Below are 19954 nucleotides of genomic sequence, written 5' to 3'. Positions count from 1 at the left end.
CATCAGAGCGCTGAGGGGAAGGACACACAAAGCCTGAAAACTCTCTCCCCAAACCTGCTGAAACACACAGTCCTCTCAAGCAATCTACTTTATACTGTCAGTGTGATTTCAAGTCGCCAAGGAGAATCCCATATGTGAAATCGAGCAGATGAAACTGAAGCACGTGTGTGTTCTCTGTCTGACACGCTGGAAGCGGGATGGCCTGAGGGGCTGGTGGGAGGAACGAGCTCTCGGATGATATAAAGCGGGAGTGGAACGTGATGTGATTTACTGTATACAGGAGACAAACACATTTAATACTCTGTTTCCTAACAAAGCACAACTTAATTGTATGTTTCTTACTAAAAGTTAAACATCACATAAAGCAATAAAATATTGGCCAATCGGAAAAGTTGAAAGTTGATGTATATAATATGCATGTATGCATGTGATTTTAGACCGATGGGAATTCACTGTGGATAAAGCCATGCACCTCGTAGCAAGACGTGACCGATTATAGTCCCATGTACATTTAAGAAATGCGAATTGCAATTTCACATAAATATTTAAATTCTTTCATCATTTATGACTGATTGTGTATAACACACTGTTGTGTGATTTTTTTTCTTCTTTTTTTTTTGATTATTAAATGAATATAAAAAATTTAACATAAATAGAAATGTTTAAAAAATTTACAGACACAAAAAAAAAGACAAAAAAAAAAAAAAAAATGAATGCTGAAACTCAAAGTTTCTTGGAGGAACACAAAAGCATTAAAAATATTTTTTCTCCCATCTAATTTTTTTTTTACCCGTTACCATGTCCATTCAGGGGCGCCGTAGAATATAAATCATTAATCACTGATGTGATTAATTTACATGTGAGGATCAAACCTGGTGTGAAATGTTTTCACACAGAAAACTTGAATCTACACAAACGTGAGTACAAACGTTTGGTCCATTTTGAGTTTATGTTTAGATGTAACTTCATGGTATGGAAAAAGAACAGAAAATCATACCAGTTTAGATCAACATGATGGGGGAGTAAATGACCGTACTAAAAAAAAGAAAAAAGGCGACAATATAAGATATTGCTATGTTACACAATATCTTAAGTATGAAAAATACCTTCTGAACATCAGAGATCATCTTAGCACCATATATTTGCCTAATATCACAGTTCACATGCTTGAAGACCGCAGTACTGAAGGATATAGATCAGTTAGAGCCGGGTTTAACATAATCGACAGGACAAATGAGAAGGATTTAAAAACTAATCTCACTCTCAGAGAGGCATCAACATGATGTAGATGCACACACTCATAAACAGTCAAAACACACTTCTCTGCTAGATTAGAAGGGCATAATGGATGCTGGCTCAGACATTGTGCGCCAATTCACGGCCTGTGATGATGAAGTGGAATTAACATGTCTGAAAATTAATTATAAAATACAGTGCATTAGAGAGAGATAAGGAAAAGTCCTCCATATGCTCCAATTCACACAGGATGAACAGTAGGTCGCTGAGCTAAGATGCTTATGAAGAACCCATGTTAGATATGGGTCTCTGGGTAAAAACAATGAATATGACCCAGATTATTAAAGCCAGACATTGAAAGATCATGTTTTACATTGATCTACAAATCCAGAGTTATCCCTCTCTAGCGTCTATCCCTTCCACTGACTCATGTATTCATCTAAAACGAGAGCAAGAGTGCGGCACCATCCTCTTCCTGTCCCGACCAAACCAGGCCCACTTTCACTATCAGCACTTCACAGATTGGGACGCAATCCACAATCCAATTAGATTTGACATGACCATGAAAGACAATGCTTTCTATTCCTCATTTGAAACACCCACTAACCCTGTTTCTTTTTCCTCTCTCACTCTCTCCAAACACTGACGCTCACTTTGCACACAGATAGAAGACCGAAAGAAGGTACTGTGTGGAGCCAGTTAAACAGAGATATATGTAGGGTGACCAAACGTCCTCTTTTGCCCGGACATGTCCACTTTTTACGTGCTGTCCGGGGCATCCGTTTTTTTTTTTTATAAATTCATGAAAATGTCCGGTTTTCACTGTTTTTCATGGAACCATTAAGCGTGTACTTTAAATTGACTGGCGCTTGCCTTTGCACACAAAACATATGAAACCGGCTCATCAGCGCGTTCCTCAATCCGCAGCGGCAAGCAGAGCACATCAGAAACCAGAGGCCTGTGTGTGTGTGTGTGTGTGTGTGTGTGTGTGTGTGTGTGTGTGTGTGTGTGTGTGTGTGTTTGTGTGTGTGTGTGTGTGTGTGTGTTCATCTCAGCCTCATTGGTCTGTCACTGCTCGTCAATGTCAGAATATTTGAAATGACCAATCACCAATCGAAAATCAAAGTAGGCGGACTTTATGTTCACATAATTTTAGCAGCATGACTCGACGCTTCAGTTTACGGTCAAGTGCGAGATAAAATGTAGTAATTTTTTTTACTAACAGCGTAAAAAAATAAAAAAATTATTCCTGTGTTTTCGTTTCGGTCGGGATTAGGTGCTAGCGACCTAGAAGCCCACATAAGGAAAGTAAAGGCTACAAGAGAACATCAGGAGGATTGAAATAGTTTTTTGACTGAAATAGTGTAGTAGATTTTTTTATTTTATTTTTTACCTATGGCCATTAAAAGAAATAGTGTGAGGTAAAATGTGTTATAAAAGCTAAACTATTATAATTTTTTATTATTCTATTGTTGCAGGCCAAATGTTGAATGGAAAGGATGTATTACTTTATGTATTAAAGTACAATAACTGCATTCAACCCCAACCACGCCCCCACCCATCAACCACGCCCCCAAACCACGCCCCCACCCATCAACCACGCCACTGTCCTCTTTTCTGAAAACTAAAATATGGTCACCCTAGATATATGTTTATATTGCCCAAAACACCACTAATTATCACTGTTGTGGATAGTTACTAAAGTAAGATTAAATACATAAAGTATATTTGTGTCATTTAACATATTTACTTATTGCAACTTCAATACTCTGGGTTTGCATTTCACTTTCTAAAGTAAACTTGTAGTCAATAATTGTATTCCTTAAAACTCATCTTTAATCACCAAAATGACCAATTTAAACGTTTATTTCTAAAAAAAAAAAAAAAACTTCATGCCTTAAAATATCTTGAATGTAACTCGACACCCTTGCCTCATTTAGTATGCGAGGTTCTATGAATATGCAAATGAGCCCCGCCTCCACTCAGCTCAGAGATCCACTGGTTGACGATCACACGTTGATCTGATTGGTTACAAGGTAGTTTGTGACGTCAGAAACACCAGCGATTTCAAAGCGTGTTTTTGAGACTGTCTTTGGTTCACTGCAGTTTTAAGGAGAAAATACTCAGCAATGGTGTCGACTTATGAATTTACACATGGTTTGTCTTAAAGCATATTAAAAACACCACATAGATGTATTAAACTACATTAAAAACTTGATTTTCACCACAGGGGACTTTAATGATTTTGAGGAATACGGAATATGTATTTTTGTGCAAATGAGATGAGTAAATGCATGCTCATATTTAGTCTAGATCTACAAAGCTGAATTTTCAGCATCATTACTCCCATCTTCAGTGTCACATGATCAAGAGACACATTTTTTATTCTACTGTCTCTCAACCATAAGTCATATATCTTACATGTTAATGTAAAAAAACAGAGATAAAAAAAACAAGGAAAGAGAGATTCTTAAGTGCACACTCTCTTCAAACAAGCCCGTCTTATAATGAAAGATTCAGGTCACTCTCCAAAGCATATTAAGATACTGTGACAGAATAGCACACTCTCTGGTCTTATTAAGTGCTTGGTTTAGTCTGGCTTCCAATGTTCTTCTTCTTCTTCCTTCCTCTTTTAATTTTAGGTATTTTTAATCTACTCTTTTGCCTTTGTGGCATCAGATTGCACATCTTCTTTTTTTTCCACCACAAAGATTTCTGTTGTTCCGGAGTTTCTGAACTAGAAACGTAATAACAGAGCAACTGAAAAAGTGTCAAATAGCATCCAAAAGCAGAATATATATTCACAGACATAATAATACTGCCGTTTCAATCCGGTCCGCACACACATAAAACTTTCCCAATACTTTTCTCCCTCACTCTCTTGCTCTTTATGAAGTTTCAGTGATCGCAAAGTCCCTGTCAGTGAGCGTTACTGAGGAAGAAAACTATTGATTTTCATTCTCATGAAAGCAGTGGCTCCACCTTTTCCTCTGCAACACACTGTCTGTTCTGAAATAAACCCTCTCTCGGGTTCTCGCTCTCCCTCGAGGTCATTCTGTATGTCTTCGCCTCCAGCTGGGTTTGAAAATAAGTTTGTAGCACATGTTGCAATGCAGACGTGAGCAGCAACAAGCTACAGCATAATCTCTAGGGGAATGGAGACTTGAGCTTTGTTTCAAAACTAGGGCCCTATTTTAACGATCTAAGCTCATGGTAACGATCTAAGCTCATCTAAGCATGGTGCAAGTGCACTTAGTGCGTGTCCGAATCCACTTTTGCTAGTTTAACGATGGGAAAAATGGTCGGCGCTCCCGGTGCATGCTCTAAAAGGGTTGTCCCTATTATCATAATGAGTAATGGGTGTGTTTTGGTCGTTACGTGCAATGAACTAATCAGAGTCTCATCTCACATTCCCTTTAAAAGCCACTTGCGCTCGTGCCATGGCGAATTCGCTATTTACATGACGGAATTTGCAAGCGGAAAAACTGAACGCGTCTCTAGCGAGGAAACGGATCTGCTCGTGCGTGAGGTTAAAGCGAGAAGATTTATGGGACAAAGTGTACGCGCGTTTTGGACCCGCCTATAGGCTCATATTACTAACACACTCTTTAAAGGTGAACTAAGTAACTTTTTTACCTTAACTGAACAGCTTCGGAGTCATTGGAATGGTTATATTACTTATTTCGGGTTGAATGGTGGTCGTTTCGCACCCCCCTGGTGCCCGTGAGCGGAAAATCCGCACTTGCAACTTTGGCGTCAGGAAGTATCGCGTGATATCAGGTCTCGCGATGTAAACAATTGCTTTACGGCCAAAAGAAATCTGCTAAAATGCTGTCATTATTGCGCTCCCTCACACTGTTCAAACCCGAATGAAGGAGACGTTTTAAAGAATGTCCCATCTGCTTTGATGTCGTTGATCTACTAGCCTCTGGTGTTTGAGAATCGCCAATGAGTTTTTACAACAGTGTTGTCAAATATCTATTCCGAAGCTGTGGGGGGAGCTCTAGAGAGAAACCTGCGAGCAAAAAGCGAGAATACAGTGAAGAAATCCCGAAACTACTGAGCCCCGCTTTAAATAACAAAAAAAATATTATTATGGTAGTAGTCTATTTCAGTTGCCTCAAAATAGCACCAGCATACCCATGGGCGCACAAATGGGCGCAAATGCATTTGCTATTTAAACAACGTGGCGCAGTACGTGAAAATGATAAGTGCGTCGGGCTGAAACTAGCAAAAGACACTTGCATTGCACCGGTTGACATTCACGGATGTTATTCCACCAGGATTCGGATGGCAGCGTTCACACTTATTCAAATGAACCGCACTAACAGAGCAATCGCACCCGGGTTCGTTTTAATCCAACCAAACATGCCAAGCGTGAACACACACAAAGAGAATAAATCGCATCTCATTTGTTGGGTGGACAGCCTCTCATAAGATCCATCTCGGTTAAGGACGCTGTCTTAAGGCTAATTCACACTACAACGACAGACGGAAACCAATGCAGACAATCACCAGATGAGGCTACAACACTTCTCAAACATTCCTCGACCTGATAAACGCGATCGAGAACAAAAGCAGACCAACGGCAACAGATGCCAACAGGGGTAACGCACTGATCTGACGTTTGTTTGGCGGCTGTGTGAATTAGCATTTTGAAGGCAGGCCCCTATATAGGCAGTAGACAGCAAAGTCAGCTCACTACCTAGAGATTTCTTCTGAAAAGATAAGTTTTTTGTACTCTGTAGCAAATTTTTATGCAGCATAGAAACAAAGAATTTATCTTTCTTTGCTTTTTTGTTTAGCTTCCAACTCCTGGTGAGTGTTTTTGTAAAATGTTGACACTGTGGATCAGAAGATCTCTAGGCTTGCTGTTCCCTTGTGCAAGCAAAGCTGTACTTTGGATAAATAGTTGGTGGCTTTCTACAACAACCCACACTTTAAATAACCCTCACACATTTGTATCTCAAAGACCAACTCAAGCACAAAATAAAAACACTGTGTGCTGCTTATGTTTCCATATAGACCTGTTTTGAAGGAACTGTGTGCACTTGCTATGGACTCATGGGACCCAAACAAGTGTGATAAGAATTTTAAAAAACATGGAAGCAACAGTACATCAACTTCCACAAGGACACTCAACATCCGTGAGGACACATGCTCTCCAATTGACTCAGTATGCCAAAACATGCAACTTAATTGGGATTTTGCAAACTGGAGGGTGTGAAGGAATGGCCAGGAGGGTCAAAGGTCACAGACAAGCACATGCTGCCGCTCTTGACGCTACAACTGAGGGTCATCAATTAGATCTCGTAATTAAGAAATCCATTTTAATGAGTGGTCAGGACTAATGAACAGTTAATAAGGGTCTCTCTCCCTCGCTCTAAGTCTCGTCCTCCTATTATCGTTGTCCTCACGAGTCTCTCCAGCTCATTTGAAACAAATTAGTCTCGTGTTGAGTAAACCTTCACGGACGATTACTGCGTTCTGCACAGTGGGGACTCGGCTCAGATCTCGGGGGAGCGGAGCGAGGGAACGAAACGTGTTCATTAGGCTGCAGAGAGAGGTGCGAACACTTGAGAGAAGGATTGACAAGACGAGAGCCCCTCGCTTCAGGACGCCAGCCTGATAATAATGAGTTAAAGAGACAATTCATATGCACTCTGGGGCAGAATATGTGTGAAATAATGAATGAATTAATTGAAAAGAAAATAAATTGTAGAAAATAGTAGTATAATGCAATGTATTCATTCCCATATATAAATTATAATATACTGAATTTTTTTCTTTTGCATAAATTCATGAATTTCACATTGGCTTTATGTCTTGTTTAGTTCATAGTTTCTTAGTAGGGCTGCACAATATATCGAAATTATTGAAATATCGCACATGTATATATCGCGATATATGCATATCACAACAGCTTGCAATAACTGGGGTCATGAACAAAAGACAAAGAGAAAATCACTCACTGCTCTTGGCTGAATAACTGTTGTAGTTTTAAGAAGAATCAGTAAACATATTTAATTCATACAGTGAAGACTAAGCAGATTTTTACATTTGATTATTCAGTTTCTGTTGTTAAATAAACCTAACGTAAGCCAACCTGAACCCCTAAACCCCGAGGTTTACACTGATGTTAAAATAACACTTCTTACACTACAGTAAAACACTGACGTTCACTTTCAGAAGTTGTAGGGATGTTTTATTGTCACAAAAAGAAACATGTATGTAGGTTATATCATTTTAAATATATTTTTAAGATAATTTAAGTCTTTAAGCATTATCGTATCGCATATCGAATATCGCATTATATAATGAGTTATCACATATCGCATTTTTCTTCAATATCGTGCAGCCCTATTTCTTAGGCAGCATTTCCACTGTAGATCTTGATTCCCAACTCCAATTTGTTGACTATATGCAATTTTTTTGACGAAAGTGACCCATACCCCGTGCTTGACATTAAGACCCGCCAACCCACCAAATGCGTGTGTATCAGCAGTGGAGTGTACACTCTAAAAATGCTGGGTTGTTTTAACCCAATGTTGGGTCAAATATGGACTAACCCAACGTTGGGTTAAAAAATGCAGTTTAAAAATGGACAAATTGCATTTTGGACAAAATAAAAAATGGACAAAAATGCAATTAAAAAATGGACAAATTGCATTGGTTACATTAAAAATGTAACCCAACGGCTGGGTTTGTCCATTTTTAAATTGCATTTTTAACCCAACGTTGGGTTAGTCCATATTTGACCCAACATTGGGTTAAAACAACCCAGCATTTTTTAGAGTGTAACGCAGTCACTTAAACTAGCCACTTTGGTGGGTTTAATTTTATATACTGTATAATAAATACATTTTTCAGTTGTAGTCTTTTAAAAAGGCATCTGAAATAATTAACTAAGTGCAATGCAGTGTTGTCAAAAAATATAGATTTTTTGATACATCTACAAATATCTGAAACACTTCCAATACAAATTTTTTCCGTAGAATAGATGCACAATACCAGCTGCTCTTTCTCTCTCTCTCTCTCATCTCTCCGACAGCGAGTGACACAAACCCGCCTCTCCTCACTCGTTTCGTTTGCTCCGCATGATTCATGTAGCTACACGATACACTGATTCACAACCCAGCCAGCCAGGAGCTGATTGAGATGCACCCTATGTTAGATGTGTAGTGCGCTATCGCTCTCTGTGTGCGTCTCAATCAACTCCCTAACTCCCTAGGTCGTGGATCAGTATATTGCGTACACGAATAGTGCCCTATTTAAGGGTATAGGTTGCAATCTGGACACAGCCTATCTCACACTGCAAAAAAATGCTTTTCTTACTTCGTATTTTTGTCTTGTTTCCAGTCCAAATATAAAAAAAATTCTTAAATCAAGATGCATGTACTAAAGTAGTAAAATGCCATAAGATATTATGTCTTGTTTTCTGGGGAGATAAATAAAAATTTAGTGAGTTTTTGCTTAACACAAGCAAAATTATCTGTCCATGGGGTAAGAAAAATAATCTTGTTTCTGTTTGAATTAAGATCATTTTTCTTACCCTATGGACAGATCATTTTGCTTGTTTTGCTTAATTTAGCTTAATTCCCCCGGAAAACAAGACATAATTTCTCATCTAATTTTACTTATCTAGTAAATGCATCTTGATTTAAGAATTTTTCGATATTTGGACTGGAAACCATACTAAGAAAAGCTTTTTTGCAGTGCAATTACCCATGCCCCATTTCTTGCTGCAGTCCACCTGATTGTTTCATAAAAGCTGTTGGCTGAGAATGCACTTATATTCCTATATTTGTCAATGGGCCAGATGGATTTCGGAAGGAATGCAGCTTAAGAGAACATCACAAAGCAACCAGAGAGGAAAACAGAAGCTGAATACAGAGGCCAGCTGTGTGAAACGGAGAAGCAGATACAGTAGCACAATAGCGTTACTGCTTTTGACCCAGGAAAGTTAAAAGTGACAGGAGGGAGAATGTAAATAAATCAGGAGGAGACTGTCATTATAGGTATTGGAGACGTGGGAGAACTAAATGTGCTCACCGACGGCTGGAGACGAGAGAGCTGATCAAAGCGGCGTGGTGAGAAGTACAGGGAGATATCAAACACTGGATAAGTGGGTCGTAGAGACTCAGGCTCTGATGCCTAAATCACAAAGCACTGCGTGTTCAGAACCATCAGAGCAGGAACACAAAACAGGGGATGAGACATGCATTATGCAGTCAGACACCTGCGCACAGCTTCACCGCCTCTTCATATGCCTTTAATTTCTGACACTGCATAAAAGTAATGCACTGAAATATCTTTACAAATTTCCTCACACTCTTTAAAGATGTTTTTGCTGCTGTAGTCTGATGGTCTTCTCATTAATGTTTTTTTCATAAATACAATATTTTAATACTTGTTCAGCAACAATGTTAGCTAAAGTTCACCATAGTGTAAATGACTTATTTCATTATAAGTGCCTTCAGTGTTAAATTACACAATGAAACAGTTATAATGTCAACATTTGGGTTCATTTTATGACAACATTTAATGAATCACATGCATCAACGCATTAACATTTTGCGCTTCAGATCACACTGGCTGAACCGCTGAACTAAAGCAGCACTGTATCACCTGGGGAAGGTACTGATGATTTTATAAACGATGATACATATTTTTTCAGTTTTACATTGTTTTAGGGACTTTTAAGAGGTACACTTTGTGACTTTTGGCCCTATAGCGGTTAATTAAATGCATACATTTTGTGGAAGAACATTGTTTTGGTTGTGCTTCGGCTCTGTGTGACTGTGTGGATGAATATGGTTCCTTCTTATTACTAGAAGAGAGAAAGAGAGAGAGAGAGATTATCCTCCTGCTCATAAAAGATTCACTACTAGGCTTAAGAGATATAACGGGTTTAGATGGGAAGGATCAAGACGTTACTGTAGCTTTACCCATTAAAAGACACGGTATTTCCTTGAAAATAAACTCCAGCACAGCGCTACAACAGCCAAAATAAAATGATCTTCACAACAGATAATGCTCTACAATCAACTCTGTTAGAGAGCTACATATGGCAGTTTATCTGTTCAATAAAACACCTTATTCACCTGTATAAAAAAAGCGTCACTTTTACAACAAATCTCTCAGTTCTCGCCATCTCTGAAAAACCAAGCCGATGTTGGTTCTTGTTTTATTACGAGCTCTGTCTCGTTCTCTTTTCTCCAGCAGACTCTCCAGAGATTTAGCTGCTCCATGTCAACCTTTCTCACTCATAGTGACAACTAACCTCTGACCTCCCACACCAAACACACACGCACACACACACACACACACACACACACACACACATTCTTGTACATCTATCTTTATGAGGACATTCATTGACACAATGCAATTTCTAGCCGCTTACCCTAACCCTACCCATCACAACTAAGTGCCTAACCCGACCCTAAACTGACCCTTAACCTCATTATAACCTTATCCCTAAAACCAAGTCTTGACCCTCAAACAGGCCTTTAAAGGCTCTCAGAAAGTGAGGAGCGGCCAAAATGTCCTCACTTTACTCTCTTTGTCCTCACTCCAATGGTCTATAACTCAAACTGGTCCTCATAAAGATAGTTGTACAAGTACACACACACACACACACACACACTTAACTAACCTCTGACCTCCCACACCAGACACGCGTCAAATTAGCCAGAGCAACTTTTCTCTATTTACAGAGATGACAAGTCTAAAATATGAACACTTTTAATAGGCTTACCAAAGTAAATCAGGGTAAGACAAAAACACATTTTGGAAGAAGGATTGATGATATATTGACTCATTTAATTTGTGTTAATAATAAAATGAAAAAAGTAAAATATGTTTTAATTTGTGTATGAACACCATAAAACTGTATCATATTCATGCATTACCATCAGCCAACCAGATGTCCAGATCAGCATCAGTCTCAGCTACTGAAAAACCCATAACTGTGAAGCCCTAATAATAAGCACTGTTATCTTGATCACCATCAAGATCATCATGAGAGATCAGGTTAGATTATAGCCGAAGCAATAACCACATATCGCCCCACGCGCTCTCCACCAGAAGAGGATAAAAAGACTGAGCCACTGCCAAGTCTGTTTGATGGTTTAGCAGGCCTGTCATAGTGTTCACAGCGCTGTGAGGCAGGGGATCTGGATGGGGAACATGTCACACACACCAATAAAGCAGATTAAACTGTGTATGTGCACAGTCTGCGCTATAAATACCCAACAATATCTCTGTGCATGCTCTCATTGTTCAGTGTCAAATATCTGATAACACATTTGCTCCCATTCTCACCAGCACTTCAATTTCGACTCTCTTCATGCATCGAAATCCAAAGCGTTTTGCTCTTGATTAATTAAACCAAGCTCCAATGGGACAGACAGGAATGGGCACAAATGAACAAATGCATTTAAATAGGACGCCATAGCTGTGCACCTTCTCATGCACAGAGATCTCTCTGAGACTTAAAATAGCCCAAAAGCTGGTTTGTTTACATTTGTTGGAGAGCGCTGCATTTTAAGCCATCTGTTCCCCAAAACACTGTCAGTTTCACACCAACAGATTCAGTCAGGTAGACTAGCAGGCAGAGAAAGGCACACGCCGCCATTCTCACACCCTCTCCTGGGCTCTGAATCCCAGAGTAGATGTCTTCCACTATTTCTGAAAGGTGATAATAGGCAGAGCATCAATTTTTTTTTTTGCTCTTTTACAATTGACTCTCATATCTGATGCAATGTAGCGGTAAAAACACAAGCTCACAGATGTCAGTCTAATGAACATGCGAGATAATTTTAGGGCTCTGAGCAGGGAGTAGGAGGTTAGTGATTTCAGACAAACTGACAGCTGGAAAGCCATTAAACAATGAAGAGCAACAAGACAAATTGACTTTGAGACCTGTATCATGTATCTGTGGCTGAGGAATACACTCATTAATACAAATGCAGACAAGCTGATGTTATGATATTTGCGGATGGATGGATGGATGAATGAATGGATGTATGTATGGATGGATGGATGGATGGATGGATGGATGGATGGATGAATGGATGGATGGATGTATGGATGGATGTATGATGGATGTATGTATGTATGGATGAATGGATGGATGGATGGATGGATGGATGGATGGATGGATGGATGGATGGATGTATGGATGGATGGATGGATGGATGATGGATGGATGTATGGATGGATGAATGGATGGATGGATGGATGGATGGATGTATGGATGTATGGATGGATGGATGGATGGATGGATGGATGGATGGATGGATGTATGGATGGATGGATGTATGGATGGATGGATGGATGGATGAATGGATGGATGGATGTATGGATGGATGTATGGATGGATGGATGGATGAATGAATGGATGTATGTATGTATGTATGGATGGATGGATGTATGGATGGATGGATGGATGGATGGATGGATGATGGAAAAATAGGGAAAGTGAGCATGAACAATGAAATATCCATTAACTACACCGTAAAAAATGATATTATCAAGATTATGATAATATATATTTTTACATTGCTTTAACTCATCAAAATAAGTTAAGCTATTTTTTTCAACTTTTTTATGTTATACAAGTTTCAACTTATTCCTTAAAGCCAGTTTAATGTAATTTAAGTTGAAATGACTTAAACAACCAAGTTGATCCAACGTTTTTTTACAGTGTTTTGATACAAATGTAAAATAAAATAAAAAATCAGCTGACAACTGATATGATGCACTATCCATCCCTGCACACACACACACACACACACTTACTCTTACAAGAAAACGTCTCACCTATATATGCCAAACGACACTTCTGTGGCACCGCCACGCTGCCTCCAACATGGTAGAACCTACGGGCCAAAAGAGACGCCACGTTGGCATTGGCCGAGCGCTCTGATGTCACGAAAAAGGATCCCGAGACATCAAAACAGAAAAGTGACCGCTCGAAACTGAGTGTCATCCTTAAAGTACTTCCTCTTGCTCACTTCCCTTAAGACTGCGAGCCGAAATCTCCCTCCACATCGAACGCCCACTTCTTTACCCAGAACCCCTCACTCACTCCACCCTCTCTTTGGTCATCTATCTTCTATCCCGCTAGCTATTCACGAGGAGCCTTTGAACCTTTGTGACAGTAAAAAGCAGTAGCGAGCAGGGATTTACACAGAATAGCTAATGTATTGTTGTGGGGGAAATGTGCATGATGGTGAGGCTTTGAACAGATGTGTTTTTGTCCTAGAGGGTCAAAGTGAGCAGCATAAGTAATAGAGATGGAAGAGAAAGCAGATAATATTAATGGCATGACATAACATGAGTACAACTGACTGTGATCCCACAAAATCCGATGGGCCTTTTTGTCCTCAAAAAGGACATTAGTGTTCATAGGGCACATAAAACCATTGCAGCATAAAGAAGTTAATGCAGACAGAAAGATGAAACTTTAAAAAGATCTAAAATGAGCTCTTTGACAAACCTAAGAGGAGGGATCTAACTTCCAAACGTTGGTGGATCTCTCTCAGGTCCAATGCCGTGAATTGAGCTCATGGAGCGCAAGAGTACCGGAAAAGAAGCCACTAATTTATTGAAAACTCCCCATGATATCAGCTGAACATCCACTATAAATCATTCAGTCTCAAAAGTTGCAATATGAATGCATTTCTCCGAAGTCTTCACGTTTTCGTGCCCTCCTCCTCGTTTTCTTTCAGTCTTCTTCCTCTCTTTTATGCTGCACATGCTAGAGTGAAGATGAATTCATCCACATATGAAATTGTATTAACCGTTGCTCTGCTTTTTGACCTTTGTGACCTGACCGCTGGTCAGATGCAGGGAGACGTCCATCTCGGACGCAGCGGGCAGAAGGCCTGTAATGTGGCATTTAAACTCTCTTGACTCCAAAGACTCTTTTTGAGGTTAGAAAGATTACCGGTAAATGGACAATATTTGTGCAGGAGAATGTGGGTGCTCCACTCTCCATAGCAGGACAAACTGTGTGTGTATATCTTCTGGGAATAAGCAGACTGTCGGGTCTCTCTGCGTATGGATTTTAAAAACTGGTTATTTGATAAGAGAATCATTATATAGAACACTCTTAGGTTATTCAACTTGGCTATTAAAGGTATAGTTCACCCAAAAATGAAAATTCGGTCTTGAAAACTTGTGCATTATATTCAATGTCTTCTGATAGCTTTGAGCGAGATCAGACCAAAATATAAAGGGGTCATGACATGGGATTGTTTTTTTCTTCTTCATTTTATTATGTTCCTTGAGGTTTACTTATAATGTTAATAAAGTTTTTTGCACAAAAACCAACAATGTGGAAAAACGATTATTTATTTTCAATCCTCATTTTGAAATGATCAGTTTTTAAGGTGCGGCTCCTTTAAGGCTTGTCAGTAGACAGCCACTGTTATGATTGGCTAACGTCATTGCATTGGAAACAGTATCAACGCCCATTCTGAAAATATTATACATAAAAACCGTCATTTACAAAAGCATTATGACGTATTAAGTACGTCAGAAACTAAACGCACATCTGTATGCTTGATCAGTGTAGACAGCATCAGTGATTATAATGGGTTCTATTTGCTTTAAGGCAAAAGGCAAACGTTAAGCGACTGAACGCCAGTGGGCGGGGCCTATAGTGCAATGATGTTTAACTCTTCGTCGATGTCTTGCTCTGGAGGCGGGCATATGCAAATTTATTTGCCCATGTGGCATCACAAATCCCACAAAATTCACATGAACCATTTTTGGAGCTTGATTAAATAAATTATTTGTTTATAATGAGGAGGAGGATGTTTTAAGATATGAAACTTGCAGTTACAAACCTCTTATTTGTCAAAAAAATCAATGCAAATTTGATTTCTCATGTCATGACCAAAAAATCAAACAGTACATTCTTCAAAAAGTCACCTTCTCTGTTCCATGGAAGAAAGTAAGTCAAACAGGTAAAGAGCAACATGAGAGAGGGAAAATAACTGAACGAAAAAAACTGAATTTTCATTTTTGGGTGAACTATACCTTTAACAGCAGTGTGCTCTTTATATAGACGTGCCAAAAGTAAGATTTTATTTCTTCTATACCTGTCAGGGTATTCAGAAGGGTACATCTTGAACTAATTAAAGAGCGATAGCACCCATGTGGACACTATTGGAAACTGGCTTCTTGCAGAGCACCCTTGAGAGAAGGCAGATCCCCAGCATTCACGCACCAAATGGTGGATCCAAACAAAAAAAACAACCACTTATCGCATCTTCTCTGTCTTAATTAGACGCAACTGATTTAACTGCCTTTACTCATTCTGCACCGCCATGCTTTCAACAGGAACCCCACTGAGCCCCCACAATCCATCAGAGCCAAAATAACTGTGCAGAATCTTAATATATTCATGACTGCTGCTCTGACAGCATTCCTTAGTATTGACATCAAAGAAGCACTGTTAGGCAGGCTGGCGTTCGGGGAGATGCTCAGGAAGGTATTGGGCCAATTGGGGAAGCCCCTCCCCTTTGCCATTTCCCTTTAACCAGCCCAAGGATGGAGCAGAGCTGATACGGATATCTCACAGAACAGAAACGAGTACCCCTGTGAACTGTCTAATCTCCTCCACCTCAGAGAGAATGGCCATGGAGATGCATTGAATGGAAATGTACCTCCAGCTTGGCTCTAATGGTGCTTGTTGTGCAACTGAAGCTTATTAGGTTATAGAGTGGGAGGCCTATGGCTATATTCAACATCTAAATGAAAAATCCTGTCCATTATCTTGAGCTCACTACTCTTGATGGCTTACATAAAACAGAAATGGGGCTACTGCACATTCCAAAAACAATCTCTTGGTTTACCTTTATTTCACCAAGTTAATGGATAATTAAAGGTGCAGTAAGTGCGCTTGTTAAAAGTGTATCGAACCGAGCAGCACAACACAATTGCAGCCAATCAGCAGTAGGGGGCGTGTCCACTCATGATGAGGGAGGAGAGAGAGTGAGCTAATCAGCAGTAGGGGGCGTGTCCACTCATGATGGGGGAGGAGAGAGAGTGACCCAATCAGCAGTAGGGGGCATGTCCACCCATGATGAGGGAGGAGAGAGAGTGAGCTAAACAGCAGTGGGGGGCGTGTCCACTCATGATGGGGGAGGAGAGAGAGTGACCCAATCAGCAGTAGGGGGCGTGTCCACTCATGATGGGGGAGGAAACAGAGTGAGCCAATTAGCAGTATGGGGCATGTCCACTCATGATGGGGGAGGAGAGAGAGTGAGCCAATCAGCATTAGGGGGAGTGTCACTCATGATGGTGGAGGAGAGAGTGAGTGAGTCAATCAGCAGTAGGGGGCGTGTCCACTCATGATGGGGGGGAGGAGAGAGAGTGAGCCAATCAGCAGTAGGGGGCATGTCCACTCATGATGGGGGAGGAGAGAGAGTGAGCCAATTAGCAGTAGGGGGCGTGTCCACTCATGATGGGGGAGGAGAGAGAGTGAGCCAATCAGCAGTAGGGGGCGTGTCCACTCATGATGGGGGAGGAGAGAGAGTGAGCCAATTAGCAGTAGGGGGCGTGTCCACTCATGATGGGGGAGGAGAGAGAGTGAGCCAATCAGCAGTAGGGGGCGTGTCCACTCATGATGGGGGAGGCGAGAGTGAGTGAGCAAGAGGGAGATTTGAAGAAAGACTGTAGAAAGAGAGATGGCTGAGAGACATTACAAAAGAGAAAAGGTCAGAGGAATATCACAGGAAAAGGAAGGGTTATGATCAGGCAAGAGCTTTAGGACCCGATTTAATATTAGAAAAGCTTTCCAGCGCTGGAGGGACCGAAGCGGGAAGGACTGAAAACATGCGTGGTACTACTACTACTACATGAGTAATACTGGTTTTGCTATGTTTCACAGGAACAAAATATGCTATTGTTGTAATGTTAGCTGTAGTAACAGGACAGTTTTGTGTCGTTGTTTGTCTGGAGCTGCTGGCAACTAACAACCAACACTTGCTTGTATACTCTTGTTTATTTTTTGTTCTTCCTTGTCGTTCGTTCATCATCTTCGCTTTATTTTGCTTGGCTTCAGCTATAATAAAGAGACATGCATGTTCATGCATTTCAGGGGCGGAGCAATGAAGGGAGGGGCGTGTTTGTTTGGGTTGATTTCAGATATGTTTCTCAGAAACCGCTAACTGCACCTTTAAGATTGTGTTTAATCATTTACAAAATTACACTCAAATCTACACAGACAGAATGGAGGAAAGGCAGGGAGCAATGACAGCAAACACTGAAAAAAATTGTTAGACGAAATCTAAATCTATTAAGTTGAATGAACTATTGAATGTAAAAAAGATGACAACAAAAAATGTACATAAAATCAACGTTTACACTGTTTAGTATGAGCAACTGCAAATATTAAACAACAAGAACTTGCGATGTAAAGTTTGGTGGTAACGGCTGCTGAGCATGCTCAGTTTGATCACTGAATAATTGCACTTGAATAATTTGTGTTTTTGAGCAAAACACGTGGTCTTATGATGACTTAAATGTTCATTATTAGATGTTTTAGCTTAATGTAGTGTTTTGGGTTATATTTTGCTGTAAAAGTTGTTTCACCGTTAGGGTGATTAGTGTTCTCCTTGGTGAAGTTGGTGGAGTATATACTTGTTTTGGTGTATTAATGTAACTCTATATAACCTTCTCAGTTTGCTCAACATACTGATACACAAGACAAACTAAGCAAGTTTCGTGTCACTATCATGGTAGATTGGATCCACAAATAAAAACATAATTTTTTAGTTTACAGAACTTATGTTCGGAAAGGAAAGGAAATGAAATGAAAGGAAAGGATGTACGTAGGTGAGGTCTGAAAATAAAAGGAATACTGCAGTGAATCATCATTATCTGAGAGGAAAAGCACATTTTTTACATGAAAGACCTATTTTCTCTTTGCGGGGGAGTAGCAAACAGTCACTGCAGTCAAAAACATACATGAACTCACAAACCGTACGAGAGCAACCTGTTGGCATAATATTGCCTTTCAAAGAGAATCCTTCGCCAAAGTCTCCAAAGGAATCATTTAAGTAACTTGGGGTTACAAAAATTGCAGAAAAGCACCGAAGGAAAGGTTCACTCCTTCATAAACACCTTTACGGTTCATTATATCAAGCATCATATCATCTCAGGCTGGTGCAATAATAGCAAGGGATAGTACAATAGTCCTCATATGTAACACTATACAACCAAAATTGACTTGGTTTGGAAATAATTTAGTGTCTAAAGCAAGAAGCAACACATAAATATGTGTATGTGAGTATTACATCTTTGATTGCATTTTATATAATTACTATTTAGTAATACCAGAATCGCTGTCAGATACCTAAAACCTCATTCTAATAAAGAAGACTTTTAAGGCTGGGGTAAAAATCCCATTCCAATTTATTGCTCCAAAAATACAGATGGAAACGCTCTTCATGGTGGAGCGTAATGGTTTTAATACAATTAGTCTCACAAAGAGACAGAACGTCAATTATAAAATCAGAGCATTAAGTTTCACAGCTTGGGAGATAAATAGATGGCAAACATTCAATTAGCCAAAGCCTGTAGATTCGTGTTTTGGAGCGGCTTCCCACAGAGGAACAGCATTCCGATGCAGAACCCTGGACAGCTCCTCTCAGACAGCATGCACAAACCCAAGACCAGCACAAACACACTAACACACGGGCTACATTTGTCATGTTTACTTGCATCATATGAGACTTAATCTAACATCTAATTGGTTAGACTGAATAAAGTGCCTTAATGCCCAGGGCGCAATTGCATAACGTGCACACATGCCAGAAAATAAATCAATTATGTGACTGATATATTTCAGCAGCGTAATGCATGACTCACCCTTCTCAAAACTGATATTTTTTAAAACTTCCAGCTCCGCCATTATAGTTGATAACAGGTAAACACTGCATTAAGACCGAATCTGTGCGGCGATCAGAACACAAGACGCGCGCTTCGGAATGCAGGAGTCACTGCACTCTTCCATTAAACATATCTGCAATATCACACCCTTCATCGGGAATTTCCAATGCAGTTACGTTTTAATAATCAGTTCCTGGCTGTGCATCTTAAAGAAATCATTTAAATAAATCCATTTGATGCCTGTAATCAAAGCGCGCGGAAAGGAGCTCTCCAATCTCAGTGAGGCGCGCGCGCGCTCCTCTTCTCTCACTCGCGCTCGTTCCGCCTCATGCACAGTGACTCTGATCTCTGCACGCGCTTCTTTTCGGCACATATTATTCTCATGCTCGAGGGAGGAGGGAATATGAGGGAATATGAGGGGAGGTGGGTGTTATGAAGGCGATTAAGGGGTCGGACTTTCTTATAATTCAAACTAAACGCACATTACTGGAGGAGTCGTAGTTCACCTGAGGCGCATGTCATTTTGTCTAGAAGTTAAAGTGGATAGTTAACACAAAAATCCTGTTTCCTCAAGTCGTTCAAAACCCGTATGCCGTTCTTTCTGTCACAGAGATTGCTCAGTCAGGCATCATTCACTTCCATTACCTCTTTTTCCAAATAATGGTGTCTAAGACTGTCATTCTGCTCCACTTCTCCTTCTCTATCACAGAAAAGAAAGAAAGTCATTCCAGCTTGGAACAACATGAGAGTGAATATAGGACTGACTTTGGCTTGCATTTGATGTTCTTCAGCTAATGTAAGGCAAACT

General features: G+C 40.0%; 1 protein-coding gene across 3 annotated transcripts in view; it reads right to left on the bottom strand.

The window, feature by feature from the left end:
- Positions 1 to 19463, bottom strand: part of plch1 (phospholipase C, eta 1) — a 66442-nt gene extending 46979 nt beyond the window's left edge. For all 3 annotated transcript variants that reach the window (XM_084409879.1, XM_084409878.1, XM_084409880.1), the window contains exon 1: positions 19126 to 19463. In XM_084409879.1, the coding sequence (XP_084266005.1) occupies positions 19126 to 19168 (43 nt within the window). In that variant the 5' untranslated portion in view covers positions 19169 to 19463. The remainder of the gene's footprint in view (positions 1 to 19125) is intronic.
- Between the last annotated feature and the right edge of the window lie 491 nt (positions 19464 to 19954).

The sequence above is a fragment of the Rutilus rutilus genome (assembly GCF_951802725.1).
Source record: "Rutilus rutilus genome assembly, chromosome: 5".
NCBI classification, from domain to species: domain Eukaryota; kingdom Metazoa; phylum Chordata; class Actinopteri; order Cypriniformes; family Leuciscidae; genus Rutilus; species Rutilus rutilus.
This window is presented reverse-complemented; position numbering and strand designations above follow the sequence as displayed.